This window comes from Argentina silus, assembly GCF_951799395.1.
Source record: "Argentina silus genome assembly, chromosome: 13".
NCBI lineage: Eukaryota > Metazoa > Chordata > Actinopteri > Argentiniformes > Argentinidae > Argentina > Argentina silus.
Window position 1 is genome coordinate 4,802,852 of NC_139667.1, and position 21,643 is coordinate 4,824,494.

Below are 21,643 nucleotides of genomic sequence, written 5' to 3' on the forward strand. Positions count from 1 at the left end.
GAAGTGTGGAATCCATTCCCTCTTCCAGTCTGTTTATGGAAGATAAAAAAGCAAAATGCCTGCATCCACGTTTCAAATTCATCTGTCCTCTTAACGACACAGGATTTCCACCCTGCATTTAAAACACTGTGAGGGCCTGCTTTGCATTTCTCTGCCTCGCAATTAAAAAGTAAAGGAACCAAAAAGGAAATTTCACCCTAAGCAGTGATGTGTGTGTATGTGTGTGTTTTTCCGCGAGTCTTTGCATGGTGTACCGAGGGAAATGATTCCTGAATTCAAAAGCAAAAGTGTTGCAGGAGTCATCTCTCTGTAGTCCAGTGTCCAATTTCCCAGAGTGCATTTTCAAAGCAGTGGTAGCACAGATCTCAGGCACAGAGATAAGAGTCCCAGAGGAGCGCTTCGACTAGAGCTCCTCAGGCCAGCCGGCCCTGCTGCATAAGCCCCATACATGGCTGGCCGCAGCATGGTCTGGTCTGTCCTGGCCTGGCCTGGCCTGGCCATGGGCCAGTTCAAAGCAGACTAGTATCTCTGTCTGGCCTATAGACGTGCACTCGGTGTGTCTATCTCTGTCATCTGCCTCATTTCCACTGGGTTGAATAGCAAAGCAGAAGAAAGTTATTCTGCCTGTCAGGGATTGAAACGGGACGCTTGGATGTCATGAGCAAAATGCGATCGTTGATGTACCCTTGTGGACGTGTACTAGTTTTCTATCCCAAGTTGTTGGAAATTCAATTGAGCCTAATATGCATTCTGCTTTGATCACGACTGCAATTGCGTCTGCAGCTAATCCTGCTGTGCATGTCATGTGCTGCTAAAACGACTATGACTGCAACTATAGCCCTTTCTGAAGCTCCCCTCCACCCTGGGTTTGTTCAAATAGCTAGGCATATAGCAAGTACATTATTCATAAACCTTCTGTGAATTTTAATGAGTTTTTGATTAATATGTGGTGTGTGTGTGCCAGCTCACACTCGTGTGTGTGTGTGTGTGTGCCAGCATATTTCCCTCTGGCTGCTGTGTTTATTTAGTGTGGTGAAGGGGAGGTTGAGACCGAAACACGTGAAGGTATCAAAGGGATTTCTGTGGGGTTGTGTGTAGCTGACTTAAACCACTGCCTGCTGTTCTGGTATGTGCTGCTCTGATTTAGGAAACGCAGGGAGGGGGGGGGGGTGTAGGGGGGGTCGAGGGAGGAAGGCACCCTGTGTCTGTGAATAGGAGTGAAACTACTGAAGCCTTCTGAATGGCCCTATAAGTGCCTGCGTGGCAGGATATTTATGGCTCAATTAAGCCCCCCCCCCTCCCGTTCCCAAGTCTTCCTGGTATTCTGATGGGGGTTGTCTGTTCACATACATTAGATGCTTGGGAGATGCACTTGATGGTCAGATTGTGACTGTATTAATTTCTCCTGTCCTCAGGCTGTGAGGACATGGTAGTGGAGAGCCTGTCCCTGGACTCCCTCGTCCCCATCATGAAGTGGAGCTCCCAGCCCTACGGCTCCAAGTGGGTCCACCGCCAGGCCTTGCACTTCCTCTGTGAGGAGTTCAGCCAGGTCGTGACCTCTGATGTCCTCTACGAGCTCGGCAAGGAGCACCTGCTGACCGCCATCCAGTCAGACTACCTGCAGGTGAGAGGCGCGCACCGTGACGTGGCGTGGTCTGTACCCAACGCTTCCCAAATCAGCCTCAAGTGAGCCTCAAGGGCAGAGACGTAACCACACGTTAATGTAGTTTACATTTTGACCCCCCCTCTAGAGTTACACACACACGCGCGCACGCACGCTCTCTCTCTCTCGCACAGATGCGTAAACACAAATACACAGAGGAGAGCGTCTTAAGCGGAGTGAGAACCTTCCCTGGGGGCATCGCCTTCAAACACGGAGCCTAATTGAAGCTGAGCTCTTGTCTGCTTTGCCAGGCTCCCTGGGCGTCACACAGGACGGTTGAGGTGAAGCGCTGTAATCCAACCAGACAAACAAACTACCCGGCCAGAAGTGCGCCGTGTCGCAGCCAGCGTGAACATCACACTCCACTGGCCTTATTGAACTGCTTCTCCGGATTTTGCTCACTCACTGCAATATTTAACCTTGTCCTAATAAATCCTCCTCACTCCTCTACCCCACTCCCCCAATCCCCCCCCCCCCTCTCTCTCTCTCTCCCCCCCCCCCCCCCAATCTTTCTCCCTCACCCTCTTGCACTCCCTCCTGTGCTGTGGTCTTTCACAGGCGAGCGAGCAGGACATTCTCAAGTACGTTGTTAAGTGGGGCGAGCACCAGCTTATTAAGAGGATGGCAGACAGGGGTAAGATAATACACTCTATAATTACCCTCAGAGCAGGCCCCCTAATGGCTCTGAGAAAATTACCCACTTACCAGTGCCTCCAAAACACACTAAAAAGGCCATAAAGGAAGCCCCGCTTTACCTTAAAATGAGACTGCGCCTCGGTGCCAGATCCTGTTTTTAATCTCAGAAGCAGAACCCAACTTGAAATTATTGATCATAAAGATTATGAGTGTGGTGTGTTCAGTGTGTAGAGTCTGTGGCGTGACTGATCTGTATCTGATGTGTTTGTGTGTCCCAGAGCCCAACCTGCTGAGCGGGACAGCCCACAGCGTAAACAAGCGCGGGGTGAAGCGCAGGGACCTGGATGTGGAGGAGCTGAGGGAGATCCTGTCTCCTCTGCTGCCCTTCATCAGAACGGAGCACATCCTCCCTGCCAACAGTGACGTCCTCGCTGACGCCGTAAGTATTTACGCATGGCATGGCCTGACTCGCCTGAGGCAGGCTGGCTGATGGACGTAGCCCTCCGTCTGTGTTCTCTTGAATGACGTCCGCCCCTCCCTCCCTCCCTCCCTCCCCCCCTCTCTCCCTCAGTTGAAGAGGGGTCTGATCAGCACCCCTCCCTCAGACATGCTGCCCACGGCGGAGGGGGGAAAGGCCAACTCCTGGTTACGGCAGAAGAACGCGGGCATCTACGTGCGGCCCCGCCTCTTCTCCCCCTATGTGGAGGAGGCCAAGGTAAGACAAGAGCGCACTCCATGGAGGGGTCACAAGCTTACCGCCAGAGCAGGGTGCAGCTGGTCGTCTCATATGGTGGTCCTCTGTGGCTCAGTTGGTAGAGCATGGCGCCAACAACGCTTCGGTTGTGGGTTCAATTCCTGCTGGGACCATATATACTGAAATGTATGCACTCACTGCAATGTAAGTCGCTTTGGATAAAAGCGTCAGATAAATGGCATATGCAATTTAGCTGACGCTTTTATCCAAAGCGATATACATACATTTAGCTGACGCTTTAGATAAAAGCGTCAGCTAAATGGCATATATATATATATATATAAATGCCATTTAGCTGAAACTTTTATCCAAAGCGACTTACATTGGAGTGAGTGCATACATTTCAGTATATATGGTCCCAGCAGGAATATATATATATATTTCATATGTGACTGGGTAGGTTCAGGCTGAGGTAGGACAGTCTCCTAACTTGTCCCCTTGTCTCCTGACGTGTCTCCTTCTCCCCTCAGTCTGTCCTGGATGAGATGATGGTGGAGCAGACAGACCTGGTGCGTCTGCGTCTGGTGCGCATGTCCAACGTGCCCGACACCCTCTACATGGTCAACAACGCCGTGCCCCAGTGCTGTCACATGGTCAACCACCAGCAAATGGCTGGCAGCCAGACCACAGCGCCCTCCGTGGTGGCCAATGAGATCCCAGGTTAGAGGAGGAGCCACTGCCAACCAGGAGGCTTATTTATACAAGTACTAGAAACATACAGTAGAAAGGGCTAGCACAAAACAGTGCTTGTGTTCATTCATACAATTGTCAATTGTATATAAATAAAATGTTTACGATTCATGTATTTAATTGTCGTAGTTTGTGTGAGAGTGCTGCAGAGGCTTTGGTATAATTATTTGTAAGACTATCCTAAGAGTGTGTGAGGTGAGGTGAGCTGAGCCTCCCGTCTCCATAGGTTCATTAACCGTGTGTGTGTGTGTGTGTGTGTGTGTGTGTGTGTGTGTGTGTGTGTGTGTGTGTGTGTCCGGTCAGTGCCCCGGCTAGCGGTGGTGAAGGAGATGATCCGGAGGCTGCAGGAGCTGCGCCACACAGACCAGGTCCAGAGGGCCTACGCCCTCAACTGTGGCGAGGGGGCCACCGTCAGCTACGAGCTGCAGCTCCGTGTGTTGCGGGAGTTTGGCCTGGCGGATGGAGCCACTGAGCTGCTGCAGGTGAGGAGAAACACTGGCCCAGGGGACAGGCGGGGTCTAAGGACAAAAACAAACACTGGCTCTAGGCCGGGTCAAAGGACAAAAACAAGCACTGGCTCTAGGCAGGGCCTAAGGTGACAACAAGGCTGTAGACTTGAGTGTGTAGTTGAAGATTACTTAGACTTCATATTGCAACAAAAACATTTCTGTTTATCATCAGAACCCCTACAAGTTCTTCCCAGAGGAGCGGTTTGGAGACGAGAGTCCGGTTCTGGCCCTGCGGCAGGTGGGTCGCTGTCGGGTCAACAGTAGTCCTGCGGTGGACAGCATGTTCACAGACCTGGAGGGGCTGTCTGGGTTCCACCCACCACTACCCCCCCCACCTCCCCCATACCACCCCCCCACCACCCCCAGCCTTGCTCAGCTGAAGGGAGCCTGGAGGCCCCGGGTGGCCATGCCACCCCCCACCCGCTCCTTCTCCTACCCCTGTAACCACTCCCTGCTCCACCGCCACACCACAACCAAGCATGGATGCCCAGACTACCCATCTGCCCCCAGGCCCCCACCCCCAGACTGCACCAACCCGCAGGCCATGGGCCGAGCCCTGCTCTCAGACCAACAGGCGGTAAGTGGCAACTTACCTGTGTTTGTGTGTGTGTGTGTGTGTGTGTGTTGTGATCATGCACAGGTCTAACAGTGTGTGTGCGTTTGTGTCTCTTGATCCAGATGGGTATGGAGCCTGCGATGAGGGATTTCATGCCTGACATCGCTCTGGGCGTCTCGGTCATGACCCTGAGGGAGCACCGTATGTCTGAGATGGCGGACAGGGAGGGACACAGCCCCATGGCCCCCCAGGCCCCACACCTCCCCCCTGGACCCTGTCCATCCACCCGGCACAACCACAGCCACGGCCACGGCCACTCCTGTAAGAGGCATGCTCCTGAGCCCAAACTGGAGGCCCAGGCTGAGTTTCCTGACCTGTACGACTTCTCCTGCCAACCAGCCACCCCGACCTCCAGCCACCCCCTGCCCCCCTACGCAGGGCCAGACCTTTACAGCCACAGCTGCAACCCCCCCGGCACCCACCTGCCCCCCTACCTGTCTGACACACCGCCCCTCGGCCACCTCCAGGGACGAGCAGCCCTGGACCCCTTGCGCCTGGACGTGCTAGGCCTGACCCCCCAGCGGCAGGATGGCGCTCTGGCTAATCCCTCTGGGCCCCAGCCCGGGGGTGGACACGTCTCCAGAGGGAGATCAAATAATGAGACAGACCTTACTCACGGTTTGGGCCACTTGCGCTCCCCCAGTGGGAACCTGGATGGGTATGAGGAGAGGCCCTCAACCCACAGGGAAGCCCAAGAGGAGATGGGTGTTTCTGGGGATTCCTCAGGACCAGGGGCCCTCCAGCCTCATAGGAACAGTGTCAGCGAGGAGGCAAACAGAGACCGCAGGTCACCCAACAAGCCTGACTACCCTTATAAGAAATCTGCACTTTAACCCCAAGGGAGGGCCAGGGGTTGAGCAATCAAAAGGGAAAGGTGGGGGAAATGACCCCCCTCTGCTGTGGATGGCAGAACGTGTGTGTCTTTGTGTGTCTGTGTGTGTTTGTGTGTGTAAGAAGGGGTGGTTGATGGTTGCTATTTATAGAATATGTGTGTCCCAGCCTTCCCTCCATGGCATGGCGCTGTCCTATCTTTTCAGTTTAGCAGCTCAGGGCTGTAGGTCAGTGGAATAACTGACTGTATTGCTCCTGTCAGACTGGATTGGATTGATCTGGAGCTTGCCTCAAGCCAACCTCAGAGCTGCAGGTTTTGGATATGACCCCCGCTGTACTGTGTTGAGAGTATTTTTCCTTGAGCCTTGCTGGAGAGAATTTAGTTTTGCCTATTAGTTTTAGCTTTGTGAATTAGGAGAGGGGATAAACAATATTCAATAGAGCTTAATGATATTCCTGAGGGCTATGTGTAAGGACTCTTTAGTCTAGTCTGTTGTTGGAACACCAGCATATTTCCAGTCAGCGTTATCTTTGTGATAAAATCATGTGAAAACATGTCTGTGTTTTCTCCCTCCCCTCATTTGTGTTTCTATCTCTTCCTGTAGCGGTCGTATGTCGTACCTCAACTGACTGTTTGTTTTTGATGTCCTTTCCCTGGTCCTGCACACCAAACAGTCCTGCGGTGATGAGTAATAGGCTGAGGCTGTGGTCGGAATGAGGCAGGAAGTAGGTCAGACGGGAAGTAGGTCTGTAGAGGTTGGCATTGTTCCCCGTGGATAGCGCTGTTGTCTTTTGGGTTATTGTTTGTATCCAGCACTTACCAGTGCTGGCTCTCTGCACAGTCCCTGGCTTTGTATTGTTACGAAAGCATGAGCCCCGGTTTCCAGAGAGACAGGGGAGGGAGGGAGTTGGGGGGGGGGGGGCACAGGTTCATCACTGAGGTACAGTGAGAAAGATATGGGTGCCATGGCAACTGTTGTACAGTGGTGTGTGATTGAGAGCTAGTGTTTGTATTTCAGCTGAACAGGTGTGTGTGTGCGCATCTGTGTGTGTATGTGGTTTCGTACTCCCCAGGTAACTGTTTAAACAATCTCAGTACTGTACACTCGGTATTCATCTTTAATCAGGTCTGTATTTACATATCAATGCTTGGCTCTGAGACGATTAACCAGACTGACCATCGAATGCTGTGGGCAACGTGCTTGAACCCGCTTCATTCTTTCAATGGCGTTAAAGATCTAAAGCCTTAATCAACTTCTTGAATAGTCAGTGACCATAAGGGATGTGTGGTAGCATCATTATCTCTCCTAATTGTTTGACTCCTCCAACCCCCTTAGAGTCACACACCATTCACAGATCCTTCTACATGAAATCATACATTTCCCATATTGGTTGACCTCCGTCTCGCCACCTGCTGGCTGATCCTGGACCTGCATGGCCTAGGCTGCTGTCAGAGATTGTGTTGTACTGAGAGCTACAGGAGCCAACGGAAGTGCACACATCACAGAGCCTGCAGGGTCAGCCACACCGGTCTCTCCTCTGAGATCCAGACACCATGATGCATGGGCCACAGTGCGCTGCAGAAACTATCCTTGTGGGTTAGATGAGGGGAAATAGAACAAATGCATTTAGAACAAAATTGATCCAGAACAACTTGATTGTGCACATCAAAGAGTGTGACCTCAGCCATTTACATTGTACCCCTCAAACATAACATGCGTATTGCCTGTAAATAAACATTTGACAGCCATCACACTTTAATATGCTGTACTACAAAACAAATAATCCTTGCCAACACACCTAAGTGGCTGTGCTGTAATGCTTGTTTGTGTGGTTGTCTAAAACTTCACCTTGAGAAGATGCGATGTAAATCATAAAGATTGTCACTTTTTTTTTTTTTTTTTTTTTTTTCTTGTTCTTAAGTGTTACGTTTTTGGGTGATTGTTCAACATTGTAGTTGGTGTGGAATACCATGATTGTGTAGGTTTTTATACGTTAAAAAAAAAAATCCCTGACTTAAAAGTAGCATAGGAACATGTAGAGGAACATGTAGAGGATCTGTAGTAGATATTCTCTCTGCTTTGTGGTAATGAAGTTGCTGGGCAGAAAAATATTTTTTCCATCCAGTTTGCTTCATTGGGAAAAAATGCAAAGCTTCAGATTCCTCCTCATGTTGGTTAGTTACTTTATTTTCCAGGACAGTGTTCTCATTCAATAAAAAAAAAACTTCCTTTTGCTCTTAGCTGTAGAGAAGTCAGTGCCTTCCCCTGCCAGAGGCTGGGCTTTTATTGGAAAAGTGACTTTGATGTCCTATGCAAGCCTTTTCTACCAGCTTACCAGCCTGCATCAAATAGTTCTTCGTAAAACTCATGTAGCTAGTTCTTTGTGTACATAGTATTTTTTTCAAGGTACCTTTGAAATTGAAGCCTCTGGAAATGTGTGGTTGGTTATTTGTTGAGAACTTTATTATTGAACAGGTACATTGTACTTGTCTGATCTATACAAACACTTTTGTAGATTCCGTACTAAGTTGTGTTTACTTTCACTGGTTCTATTTTTCTACTGTTACCTCAAAAGGTGCATAACATTTTTGATTAACTTGGGCATCTTCAAAATAAACTGCTTCAATATAACTGCTCTGCCTCGTGTCATTGACTTCAACATAACCTGGACATAAGGATCCAAGAGGTTCTTCAGGTATGTTAATATTATTTCTTAGTATGTAGCGATATAAAGACAATAGCTGACTGTGTAAGAGTTTAATTTTCAGGAATATAGAAAAACAAGCAACAATCAGTGATATTCCTTCATACACACACATGTGCAAAACAGTTTGCTCTGCTATGGTCAACATTGCAGTAACAACGCATAACATCAGGTGCCGTCCATTAACATAATTATGTAAAAGACAACCGTTGATCTATACAGAACAGCAACCTAAGACAGTCTTCAGAACAATGAACAAAACAAGAACAGATTTGTGAAAGTATAAATGGCAGTGGGTCCTCATCAGGTATCACAGTATATGGGCATTATGAAGTTACAAAATGTTAATACAGTTCGCCAAAGACTTTTCTAACCATTATGCCATCAGAATCTCTCCCCACCCACCTCTCTCACACGACACTGACTTTCATGATTCTTCTCTTAAGACATGGAGCGACATTTAGACAACAGACACACACATAATTGGACTTCTTAGCTCAATCTTTCAAGTTCATGAATAACCTTTCATAACTGCACTTTTATTTAAAAGAAGAAAAAAAAGAAAAAAAGGTGTTTGAACGGGCTAAATAGCAGCTGCCGTTTGCGGGTCGTTTTGCTCAACCTACAGCGGAACATGAAAACGTACGCGTTGATAGCAGCGGGACACAGGAGTAGGATGCTGTAACATCAGCTGTTGTACTGCTCTGAGTATGGCCGCCGCCTCTTTCTTGACTGCAGCTCCTCAAAGAACTGATGGATAGCCTCTGGTGTGACCACCTGCCAGGAAGACGGGGTAGAGGTGGTTCAATGAGAACAACGTGAAGGCAGCAGTCAGCGCTCGTTTTGTTTTGCCAGCCACTGATCTGGCCCAGGCAAATGATTCACACTGTCATTTCAAATGGTGATGTCTCAGTTAACCTTGGAGGTAAGGTTTTGTTTCTTTTTGATGGATTTTGAAGGTCTGCATTTGCTTGGCCCCTATTCTCTACAAACACAAAGGTACTCACCCTTCCTTCATCAGCAAACTGCTTGAGGAACTCTGTCAGTTCAGTCTTCAAGTCATTGTAGCCTGGGTGGAGGAACACAATGCATTATCCTCCCTCATGAATCATTGTTAGAAACCCACAGCATTACATTTAGCTACTGCCAAACAAATAAATCTTAAATTACATTCCAGGTTGTCAAATTACAATGTCACCGGTTTGTTTTGCGCATACAGGACAGCGTCCCCCACCCCCTCCCCCTCCCCCAGAGAGACAACTGGTCCCCATCCTCACAGTAAATGATCTCCAGCTGGTGTGCGCGGTCCAGCGTACTCAGACAGGACATCAGAGGATCCTCCCCAAGTGGCTCCAACCTTCCTTTGACCTCGTAGGCCATGAGAGTGTCTGACTCATCCATCAGAAACTGCACTCCTGCCCCGACGTAGGCCCTCTGAACACAGAGACGAGACATACAGACGATGGAAACAGTCGATCCACCTTTACCTGGCTAAAAGAGCAGCTAAATGACAATACTATTACAACCCGAGGTCATCGGGCAAGGCAATCTTTTGGTCCAGGCAGGACCTGATTAATTAGTTAACAATAGCATGATAGCTCCAAAACGATGTATAAAACCTCTCGTGGAAACACACAATCTCAAGTGAAGAGCATCTCTGTTGACCCACCTTGCAGCTGGTGCAGGTGCAGAGCTTAGCACGCCAGTGGTAGGGCCAGAACACAGCCCCCTCCTTGGTCCTCTCCAGGCCCTGGGCCTGCAGCTCCTTCAGCCTGCAGTTCGTAGCTCTGGTCTGGCGCTTCACAGGACTGGCCGTCATTTCCTGGTGAGTACGTTTGCAAGCAGCACTCCCATTCAGAACTGGCTGCTAAGCAGAAGACAGGGAGGGAGAACACAGGTAAACGTCTGTATAATTTTGCAAGGCCGAAAGAGGGAATGTGTTTTAATAAAGAGTTAGAGGGGGGGGAAAGGGACTAATCCTGTGATCCAAAGGCCTTGTTGAAAAAATATTGATAATAACAGTCACATAACTCACATAACAGTAGCAACATACTGGTCTCACACACACTCATACACACACACACACACACACAAGCTCCCTAATAGGAGCTGACATGATGTGAGGGTGAGCTGATGAAATCAGCCTTGTTTACAGTAAGCTGTGCTGTGAGGCCTGGCCAAGCTAGTCCCCTGAGCGGGGGAATCTGTGTCCCATGGATCATTTCTCCACTAATTACCCAGAGGAGAGGGCAGTGTGACAGGAACAGGAGTCCACTGTCTGCAACCACTGCATACATTACCCTACAACGCCATCTGCTGGCAGTCAGGTGATGTGCATGAGAAATGACCACCATTGTACAATTTCCATTAATTAGTGTTGTCAGTGTTAACTTTTGGTTAACTGAAGAAGATATACTTCCATACAGCCTTCAATATTGATATAAAATCACATATGGGGATAACAGACATGACATACGCTTTTGACATTCAGGAGTATGTATGCATTCATTCATTAAAATCAAAACCAGGCCCTCTTTACCTTGTCCTGCATTTGACGGCCAGGGCTGGTGGAGGATCCCTCACCACCATTGTTACAGGGATCACACCTCTTCTCCTCCTCCTCCAGCTCCTTCTTCCCATCAGCCTCCCCATTCAACTCAACCTCCTCCCCACAGGGGCTGACTTTGACCACAGGAGGTGCGGCAAAATGGGCAGCATAGGTCCAGAGAAAGGGGGCTTTGTTCATGCAGGTCTCACACACCATCTCCTGCATCTCCTCAGCCTCCACCACCTCACAGCCAAGGTGCTGCCGTAGAGAGGCCACAGGGGAAAAGACACAGAAAGGAGAGGGTAACCATTCTGGTCTTAGTACTGGAGTTATATACAGGGAAAAACATTTATCCTTCAACATAATATCTTCCGCGACAGATTAGCGGTCTTGATCTAATATGAAATGTAAACCGGCAGTCTCAAATGACACCTGAAAAATGTCTGGTCTGGTCAATCTTGAATGGCTTTGTTTTTCTGGCATAATTACTGTCAGGTGTTCAACGGATGATGCCACATTACGTACCCTGCCATGGAACCAGTCCTCACAGATGATGCACTGAATCATCTCCTCATTCACCTTGCAGGGAAATAATCAAGCATTAGACGCTTCAACGATACACAAAGCTCGTACTTCAGTCTGAAATTAAAACTAAATCGTATGAAAGACGTAAGGTGACAGTGATGGAGTTGAAACAAAAGTCGTACCTGATCATCTGTGTCCGGGTATGGACGGTCACAAGAGCAATAACAGCCGTGAAAGTTATGATCATAGTTGTTTTTGACATTTTCGTCATCCTTGTCCTGTGAAGACAAAAAGGATAATAAAACAAAATGAAATAATTCTGATAATCAATGGTGTCAGCAAGCAGCATTTGACGGTAATAGTAAATTACCGGTAGGAGACTTACAGGAAACAGTGTGCATCTGAACTCCCCAAACTTTCTGTTTCCACAATCACAGCGGAAGTTCCTAAATGAGACACAGAGGTGATTTGAGTAATGTGCAAATGAGATGACATATTTTTGCATTCATTGTGTTCTGAAATTCACTCCCTCTGCATGCATCTACCTTTTGGTATAGAGCTCAAAGATGTCATGGTCATCGTGGCATTTGTTGGCGCAGGCAAGGCAAAGCCCAGCAGGTTCTGCCCCTCTAGGAGTGCAAGTGTTGCAAGCAAAAACAGCCTGCCTTTTCACGTATCCCTGCATTGCAATACAAGAACAGACAAAGGGTTAGTTGGACATTTCGTGCAAGGTTGCCTCATTGTGCATCTTGCAGGTCGTCTACAAAGCAAATGATTAACAACATAGGCTATAGGTCTTCTGTAAAACCAGTAGATAGGAGTTATGGGCTAAAGCTATCGTAGGCCTACACAGTGTACTGCACTGGTGTGTGTGTATGGCAGGACGAATCTTTACCTGGGGATAAGAGCAGTTGTCAGGATCACTTCCACCCAACACTGACATGGCCTCTCGCAGCTCATCTTCGTTCTCGAAACTGCCGTCTTGTAAGGACATTTCATCTCTCTCGTTCGCTGCCATCCTTGGAACAACACGTAACGTTAGGGTGCACTCGATAACCGCGCGACAAAAGACCACGTGGAAGAAGACGGAAGTAAAGATGAATGAATATCAACAACACGAAACACGTGAGCGCTCAACGCTAAATCTAACCTGCACGACTTCTCCTACAAACCAGCCACCCCGGCCTCCAGCCACCCCCTGCCCTCGCAATGCTAAACCAGTTCGTGTTGTACAACTGATTGCTGCTATTGTTCTGTTTGATGGGGCCGCTAAACTGGCTAGCTGACTATCATTGGGTCAAAATATGCAAGCAAGCAGTGTAGCAGCTTACTACAAACGTACTCCCTAGCTAACCCTCTCAAGCACTGACTTTGAATATAATATAATATACAGTTATAGTATAGTTAATATAATATAGTTGCGTCTCCAGTATTTCATGGTATGCTGAGAAAGACGGTTTGTTATCTAGCAAGCTACTTACCTAGCAAGATGACAAAGTGGATTGCAGCAAAGATCTTTAATTATCTTTCTCTGCTTGCAGTTGAGAGGAGATTATGTCTGGCTGGCGACTCAAGGCAACTTCGTCGACCCCGATAGAACGTTTCGATTTCTACGACGTTGCCGTAGCTACGCAACCCACCAACTATGACGTCAACTTACCCCTTTGTTTTGGGATGCATGCAGAGATACAAAGCGACATCCCAAGTGATCCCAAAGTTAGTGCCGTATGCTGTAGAACCATTTTCTAAGGATTGAGCGTAAATGAATGAATATAACAGCAATATTTCAAATTGAATCACAATCACTGTATCATTCTGTATGATATAGGCCATGGCTCTTGACCTTTAATGTGCTCATTACATCTTCCCTGTATGGCTTGACAGAGCAGAGCAGGCATGCTGAAATAGGCGGAAGGTTTTAGAATAGCATGGCGAGAGACAGTTCCTTTACAACGCATCTGATACAGAAACTCCATGATAATAATTTGGTGCTGGCCAAGGAATTTTCCTCCCATCTGCATAACTCACTCCTGGACATATGCCTGAGCTCAGGTTTGGCTCATATGCCACAATAAGTCTGTACATTTCCCCTTTCCATTCAACAGAATGCAGGTTTTCTATCTTTAGTACAATTTAGTTTAGGGCCTTGGTTATTATATAACCCTGGCAGAGATTGTTAATCATCCTATCATCAGATCCTATAGCCTACCATCAAGTCCAATAAGTTGTTTGAGAGCTCTCATTACCAGAGCTATATCCTATTCTTCCACATGTCTCCATATCAAAGAAGCTTTTGGCTTTGGGCTGCCTTTCCTTTTCTCTTAACTTAAGGTATTCCTGTTCCTCTTCGTGTGTACTTGAAACACTGTGTGTTGTAGCCTAGGCCCTAGGCTATCACAACCTCCCTTTCTGCCTGGTACTCCTTTGCAATCCGCACCGAACCTTTGGTAATGCTTCTTATTGTGTCGGCCTACTAAACCGGTAATAGTGTTTAGTCATGAAGATGTATGTTTAAAAGCCCAATTGGACCCTGTGAAATTATACTCAAGCGAGATAGACTAGACTAGACCAGTTTAGTCGACCAGTTTACATCTCACTGATGCTGGTAAGACAAGTAAATGATCACACTAACTCTCCTGCACATTGGCCTACCAGGATGTGTTAACAGCCTATTGGCTGCTGAAGATCAATGCACATGTAATAGGTTTTATTCCCTATACAACTCAGGAACATGTGTTAAGAGCTTTCAACTTGGATCAAGAAAGGAGCGTGTCATTTTAGAGCAATCACTAGAAAATCTGTTTCATTTCAGTTTCCAGATACATGTGCAGGCTTGCTGCTCACTATTCACGCGTGAAAAGAAATCACAATTATTCACTTGGTCGATTCGGTGCTGTGCATTTGAACGTTCAGTGTTTTACCAGAAGGTAGCGCAGTTGTAGAGCGTAGTCGCTGCTCACTGCCTGCAGGGACCTACTTTGACGTTGAAGCTGACGTGCGCTCCCCTCGCTGGCTGCTCTGCCTGCTTTGGTTCTTGTCTGACAGCAAGCTAGAAGAGAGCCCACACTGTATGCCATGGTTGTGTAGGTAGTGTGCACGCACCAGGGGTACTAGCTAACTAGCTAATGGGCACGACTCAGAGGGTGTGTGCATTCAGCCAGGATCTAGTCTAGATAAAGAGAACACCGCCGCACAATCTCAGTAGAGCTTGGTCATCAACTTGTGTTTGAAAGTAGGAACCAGCCGAATGGAGAATGGACAGCTAATCAGGCTTTCTAGCTAGGTGGTGGCTATCGAGGACAACGAATTTCAAGGAGGAAATGTGCTAACTGGTAGATACAGTCAATCTGTTTCTCTTTATTTTTGCCAATAACATTGTGTTTGGAGCGTATCTGTAAAAGTCTTCAGAAATTATGTGATTATTTTGAAACCTGTTAGCTTGCATATAGCTAGCTAGTAGCTATGATTGCATTTGATGGCGCATCCCATAGCTAGCTAGCTATGTTGGCTAACTGTGAACTCGTTTATTCTGGAAATTTGGCCAGCCAGCATCAAGTCAACTATTGCTAGTATGGCTACCAAAGCAGGAGTGAGAGGGGCGAAATAAATCTGGTTTTGGGGTAGCTAGCTAGCCAGCTAATCCTTCAACTACCAAAATGATACTGCCACTGCACACGAGTTCATCAATATGCTTGAATCATTATACAGCTAGCTTGTTAGATACGATGGCTGTGTCAAAGCTAAAAAAAATAAACTTTGGTTTTCAGTAAAGTAGCTGCTGTGTTGTAGACATTTACGAAATAGCCTAATGCCATTCTCCCTCCCCTTAGCCTAGGTCTGTGTGTGAAGACGACAGTTTCCTGTTTTCGCCTGAGTCCAGGTTGAATCTACAGCCACATCTGGATTAAGAACATAAGCGAGGTGGAAGATGCAGACTTTTTTGAAAGGCAGGAGAGTGGGCTACTGGCTCAGCGAGAAGAAGATGAAGAAGCTGAATTTTCAGGCTTTCGCTGATTTGTGCAGGTATGTTACAGTCTACATTAGCTATAATTTGAATACTACTTTTCCTTGTTTCAGTAACATGATCTGTGTACAACAAATGTTTGCATATCAGTTCTGTGATCTGTGATGATGTCTAGCTCGTTACCTTATGTCCCTAAACTTGTTGATAACCATGTTTAATCTCGGTCCACTCCTGTTGCTTGTTTACCATACGTCCCTAACCCTGTGGTTGACGATCATGCACACTCAAAAAGTGCAGCCAGTTGATTAGTTGGAGTCAAGAGTGATCACATGTATTTTCATCAGTGTTGAGTATCTGTAAAAGGAGGAGAGCCTTATAATTGCTGCATGCAACTGCATTTGCTTCACTTGATGTCTGTTTTTTCATGTTATTCCACCGTAGGCTCTATCTGGTAGAATTGGCTTTGTGTTTTGGTAAACATATTATCTCCAGCTCTAGCATTGGGTTTATCAATTATTGATGGACAGAAGGCTTTGTGAGTGAAGGTCAAATATTTTTTTAGACCATGGTTGTGAGTGACCGTGATCTCATTAAGACTCTATGCTCTCCCATGACCTGTCAAATAAGCTTTCTATTGTGGATCCTTTTCATGATCATTTCAGAAGTTCACTCGTTAAAGACATGGTCTCCTGCTGTCCGCCCTTCTCTCTCCTATGTCTCCCCTTGACATTTGAAGCTGTCATTGACGCACAGTTAATTAGGTCTCTGGTTGCTCTCCTCTCTGTGATGTGAGAATTACTCTGTCCCTGTGTGACTATGTTCTGTCTGTACTGTCTGTTGGCACTGGATGGTTTTGGAGGCTCTCTCATTTGTATTAGGCCTAGACTAGTCCTCTGTTTTTTAAACATTCAAATGGTTGTTGCAAAGTTAAGTTTGTCCTCAGTATTCCACCAATAGAGCATAGGAGGTGTGAGAGAGAGAGAGAGAGAGAGAAGGGGTAGGCCTACAGGGGAGCGGTCTGTGGCCACAGGTGAAACCTGAGCAACTGGAATTTTTGGTTTGAAAAACAGAGGCTTTAGGTGTGTTTGTTTGTATGCATGTGCAACATTCTCGAGAGGTAGAGGGAGAATACAGCTCCTCCCTTGCTTTGTATTTTAGGCCTACATTTTACTTTGCTGTATCAGTCTCCAGCAGAGTGAATGATTATATAACGCGTCGTAAAGTGGGGCAGGGATTGCATTGGATTTCCTCAGTAGACTGCCTGTGTGTGAACCCTGCCCGGCAATGGACAAAGAGTGCTGTATTGGGTATCAACAAGCATGTATAGGCTTCCCAATACACTCTACCCAACTGGATTATCCTCTGTGGAGCTGCCGGAGCAGTTGAAGGGTCACATGTGAAAGATCTAAGAGCAGACAATGTGTAATGACAGAAAACCATTTTAGAGGTGTTGGCAATTCACCTAGATCTCTCTGTGGTTAGATTATTTGTCAGTGTGGATTCTCTCAGCTGATGGCACTGCAGTGTTGAGGGATTTTCACCTTGCCAAAGGGGGCTGATGACTCACAAAGCGACCTGATTGAGCCAGCACAGATTACCACAATGTAATCCACAAAACATTTTTTAATCTCTTCATAACCCTCTGACCAAATTACTACCCCCTCTGAAAGCTGGCCTGGCCGCCCGGGTGTAATGTGTATTGGGGGATGGGGTGTTGTGTGTGTGTGTGTGTGTGTGTGTGTGTGCGTGCTGGTTTCTGAGTCTACTGCTCTCCTGGAAATGTAGCCTAGATTAGGAGACTGTCGAGTCAGAACTTTTTTTTGGATGTCAGCTTCTTGCCACTTGTTAATACCACCTTCACTTGTGGCCTATTTATTTTTAATACATCAGTGTCAAAAGTTCAGGCTCCGTTGGTCCAACATGTACATACACTTCGTGGCTGCTGTCTATAGTTATTATTTACTGTGTACAGAGCTGAAGTGTTCCGTTTTAGAGGGAACAAACATCACCTGACAGTACCTGTCTGGTTAGGTAATAAAAATGTTCATTTTCACTTCTCTGACAGGTGAGCAGTTCTTCCCTCTCTAGTTCTTCTTGTCTAGTGGGGTTCCCCTTTAGTGTCTTACTCTTGAGCGAACAAGGAAGAGGAAGAAAATATTATTATTAAATAGGCCTAACCCTTTTATCTGCGACTCCTGTTAGTTCCACATGTAGGTTATATCTGTAAAAAGCCATGTGTTGTCTTTTGAGCCTGCACAGGGCAGGACACAGTGTAACTTCTACAGAAGCGAGGTGTCTCTGCAGTTTTTCTGTTGTGACATTGGTATTATAAACTTGGCTCTCCATCCACAGCTGGTGTGACACAGAAAGTGTCAGCTCCTTGCCGAAACCACATGAAGGAAAAGCAAGTTTACATTATTTAGGATTGGCTCAAGCTCCTAGAGACTCATTACTTGACGTAGATTAATCATTATTGATTTTGCTTGCCAACAATTACGCTATGGGCACCTCCTTAAGTTACCAGAACGTTTTGTGACATGTGCAATAGGTCAGCCGAGTTCTAGGCTTTCAGCTTAGGGATTGCACATCTTACTTTCACTTCATGGTGTGGGGAAAGAGTCTACTTGTGGTTAGCTAGTGTTATATATTATTGTGAGCTATATCGAAAATGTGAGAGTAACCAGCTGATAGTAGAACCTACTACTAATTTGCGTAATATAATGTATTTTGGGTTGCCTGTGGACTGCAGTGGTGATCTCGCCAAGGCTGATCACTTGAAATAGAGGCTGTGAAAGTAAGCATGCAAAAAGGGTAATATAATAACCGCTTTAAAACCAAGAGTGGACAATACAGGACTGTGTTTTGTCAGCGTCGCTCGCCATTGCGTAGATTCTGTTTTCCCCGTCTCCTTCAGAGACAAATCTGCTCTGAGTGTATACTCACTCTCAGCATGAGGTGTGCATCTGGCACCCTGAGTGGTCGAAAATGGAGCTTGTCCTGGCATGCTTGCCTGGCCTGTCTGGGCCAGCCGGTCATGAGGAGATCCCCCCCGCTGCTCAGAGACGAGGTGTATTGATGCCGTGAGCGTAGAATCGTGTGCTTCGGTGAGAGACGTATACCTTATTAGGGGAATGAGATGCCAGTCTGGACCCCCTGCCTATGGTTCCTGCGGACAGCGTGAGCTGTGTCACTTCCTCCTGGCCTGATCTCTCACTCAAGAGGCACAGAGGAACAGTTTGAAAGACTTTAGCTTGAACGAGAGTTTCCCCTGACCTCTCCATTTCCCATCATCTTGTAGGCCTTTTGGTGGGTGCTTTCTCATGGTCACATTTGCCCACTTCACATGGTGTGTGTGTGTGTGTGTGTGTGTGTGTGTGTGTGTGTGTGTGTGTGTGTGTGTGTGTGTGTGTGTGTGTGTGTGTGTGTGTGTGTGTGTGTGTGTGTGTGTGTGTGTGTGTGTGTGTGTGTGTGTGTGTGTGTGTGTGTGTGTGTGTGTGTGTGTGTGTGTGTGTGTGTGTGTGTGTGTGTGTCATTTTCTAGTTGTATTACTAGTGAGCACACAAGGCCTCATACTGTGTGTGTGTGTGTGTGTGTGCAAGGCCATTCAGTCACTTACTGATATTGTGTAATGTATTGTGTGTTGTTGCCGTATCTCCTCCCAAGTCATCGAGTGTCGAACCCAAACAAAAAGTCTGTCCTTGGCCAACGATCTCTATTCTCCATATGTCTGAGAGGGGCTGAAACCAAAGGCCCCATTCACAGCACATGAAACAGGCCAGCTGCGGTATTAAATATCCACCTAGTGAATGGCTGTTACCATGGGGCTGTGACCTCATCACGACTGTCTGTGTGAGCTGTCGTGGTGGGTTTTGTTGTTTGTCTAGCGCTGTCTGTTTTTTGGCTAATGTGCTTTCAGTGTTGTGTATAGATAGTGTTTTGATATCTGTAACAAAGTCCGTTGTACACAGAGGCAGACGCAGCGTTACGGTAAGGGAATCTCTCCCGTTTATTCATATAGTTCTGGTAACAATGTCCTTTTGGCTTTCCAGCCTCCTCAATGATAACTCGGCGACTTTGCAGTCGTCTCTTTCTCTCTCTCTCTCGTTCGCCGTTCCCAGCTCACCTCGCCTCTCCACTGGGCAGGTTGCTTAGGATTCAAAAGCTTCTCAAACAGCCTAATTCTCTCTCTCTCTCGTTCGCCGTTCCCAGCTCACCTCGCCTCTCCTGAAATGGCAGAAGCACACACATCTTAAACATTTGCCGGCGAGACTTAATTCGCAGCAGGTGTGCAACAAAAGTCTCGCCGACACAACCCCGGCCACGGTCCTGTAGCTCCCTCTACAGGCCGAACGCTGCATGTCCCCCCACATACCCCCACCGCCCGACACAGGCCGGGGAACCGACGGCCGACGACCTACTCCCCCCCCCCTGCACGGGAGAGGAAGTCTGCCACGACCATCTGCGCACCCGGTCTGTGCACGACGGAAAAGTTGAAGGGCTGCAACGCGAGGTACCACCGGGTGATCCTCGCGTTTACATCCTTCATGCGGTGGAGCCACTGGAGGGGGGCATGGTCGGAGTAGAGGGTGAAGGCGCGACCCAGCAGGTAGTAGCGGAGGGTGCCGACCGCCCACTTGATGGCCAGGCACTCCTTCTCCACGGTGCTGTACCGGCCCTCCCTCTCCGACAGCTTGCGGCTCAGGTACAGCACCGGCCGGTCGGCCCCCTCCACGCGCTGGGTCAGTACTGCTCCCAGCCCTCTATCCGACGCGTCCGTCTGTAGGGAGAAAGGGAGGTTAAAATCAGGCGCATACAGGACCGTTTCTCCACAAAGAGCCCCCTTAAGGGCCTCGAACGACCCCTGGCACTGGCCCGACCATTGGACCGGATCCGGGGCACCCTTCCGGGTGAGGTCCGTCAAGGGACTGGCCAGCTCCGAAAACCCTGGTACGAACTGGCGGTAATATCCCGCCAGCCCCAGGAAGGCCCTCACCTCCTTCTTTGTCTTGGGCCGGGGAGAGGTGGCGATGGCCGCAGTCTTTTCAATCTGCGGCCGCACCTCCCCCCGTCCCAAGTGGTACCCCAGATACCGGATCTCCCTCCGCCCGATCACGCACTTTTTCGGGTTGGCCGTCAGCCCCGCCTGCCTCAGGGACCGCAGAACAGCAGCCACACTCCGCACATGCTGCGGCCAGGTGTCACTGTGAATGACAATGTCATCTAGGTAGGCCGCAGCATAGGCGGCGTGCGGCCGCAGAATACGGTCCATGAGGCGCTGAAAAGTGGCTGGGGCTCCGAACAACCCGAAAGGGAGCACGGTGAACTGGAATAACCCGAGCGGAGTGGAGAATGCCGTTTTCTCCCGGGACACCGGCGAGAGTGGAATTTGCCAGTATCCCTTCGTGCAATCCAATGTCGTGAAGTACCTGGCCGTACCAAGCCGGTCCAAGAGCTCGTCGACCCGGGGCATCGGATAGGCATCGAACTTGGAGACCGCATTAACCCGTCTATAATCCACACAGAACCGTATAGTCCCATCTGGCTTGTTGACAAGCACGATGGGGCTACACCAATCACTGCGGGACTCCTCGACCACACCCAGCTCCAGCATGGCTTCCAACTCCGTGCACACAACGTTTCGTTTGTGCACCGGCAACCTATAGGGACGCGTGCGCACCGTTAAACCCGGCTGCGTTTCTATATGGTGGTCGATGAGCGTAGTCCGACCGGGCAGGGGAGAGAACACGTCAGCGAACTTAAGCTGCAAATCTGCAACGTCCGCGGCCTGGCTAGCAGAGAGATGGTTATCAATATCGACCGGAGTGCTAACTTTCGATTTTGGGACTTCCGGACCGAACTCCTCTCTCTCCGGAATTACCGTAGCCAGAGCAACCGTGACCACGTCGTTCCATTTTTTTAGGAGATTGACGTGATACACCTGCAAGCTATCCCCCCGGTCCGAGCGTACAACCTCATAATCCACGTCCCCCATGCGACGTGTGACCACAAACGGTCCTTGCCACTTCGCGAGTAATTTCGTGCTGGAGGTGGGTAACAGTACGAGCACCTTGTCTCCCGGTGTAAACTCTCGTAGGGTAGACCCCCTGTCATACAGGCGTTTCTGACGCTCCTGGGCTTGCAGCAAATGCTCACGTGAGATAGCCCCTAGGGCGTGGAGCTTTGTGCGCAAGTCGAGGACGT

At 48.2% G+C, this 21,643-nt stretch overlaps 3 protein-coding genes across 5 annotated transcripts in view; 2 read left to right on the forward strand and 1 right to left on the reverse strand.

The window, feature by feature from the left end:
• The window catches only part of LOC310813810 (BTB/POZ domain-containing protein 7-like), a 14,145-nt gene extending 7,563 nt beyond the window's left edge, over positions 1-6,582 (forward strand). The window contains exons 3-10 of the mRNA XM_083682937.1: positions 1,416-1,624; positions 2,222-2,297; positions 2,578-2,738; positions 2,871-3,014; positions 3,524-3,713; positions 4,047-4,225; positions 4,425-4,829; positions 4,931-6,582. Coding sequence (XP_083539063.1) covers positions 1,416-1,624; positions 2,222-2,297; positions 2,578-2,738; positions 2,871-3,014; positions 3,524-3,713; positions 4,047-4,225; positions 4,425-4,829; positions 4,931-5,701 — 2,135 coding nt within the window. The 3' untranslated portion in view covers positions 5,702-6,582. The remainder of the gene's footprint in view (positions 1-1,415; positions 1,625-2,221; positions 2,298-2,577; positions 2,739-2,870; positions 3,015-3,523; positions 3,714-4,046; positions 4,226-4,424; positions 4,830-4,930) is intronic.
• A 1,876-nt stretch (positions 6,583-8,458) lies between these two features.
• Positions 8,459-13,061, reverse strand: LOC310813749 (putative E3 ubiquitin-protein ligase UBR7). Of its 2 annotated transcripts, none has more exons than XM_083682862.1 (11): positions 12,960-13,061; positions 12,374-12,497; positions 12,024-12,157; positions 11,864-11,924; positions 11,661-11,756; positions 11,479-11,532; positions 10,945-11,211; positions 10,075-10,272; positions 9,683-9,839; positions 9,413-9,474; positions 8,459-9,182 (listed from the first exon to the last, which is right to left on the reverse strand). In XM_083682862.1, the coding sequence occupies exons 2-11, from the start codon at positions 12,494-12,496 to the stop codon at positions 9,093-9,095; spliced, it is 1,242 nt and encodes a 413-aa protein (XP_083538988.1). In that variant the 5' UTR covers position 12,497; positions 12,960-13,061; the 3' UTR covers positions 8,459-9,092. The 2 variants fall into 2 exon arrangements, with proteins under 2 accessions (XP_083538988.1, XP_083538987.1); XM_083682861.1 differs by having other exon boundaries at positions 9,683-9,896.
• A 1,459-nt stretch (positions 13,062-14,520) lies between these two features.
• Positions 14,521-21,643, forward strand: part of itpk1b (inositol-tetrakisphosphate 1-kinase b) — a 38,115-nt gene continuing 30,992 nt past the window's right edge. Inside the window, exons 1-2 of one of the 2 annotated variants that reach the window (XM_083683891.1) lie at positions 14,521-14,810; positions 15,309-15,501. In XM_083683891.1, the coding sequence (XP_083540017.1) occupies positions 15,407-15,501 (95 nt within the window). In that variant the 5' untranslated portion in view covers positions 14,521-14,810; positions 15,309-15,406. The remainder of the gene's footprint in view (positions 14,811-15,308; positions 15,502-21,643) is intronic. The other variant, XM_083683892.1, reaches the window with a different exon arrangement.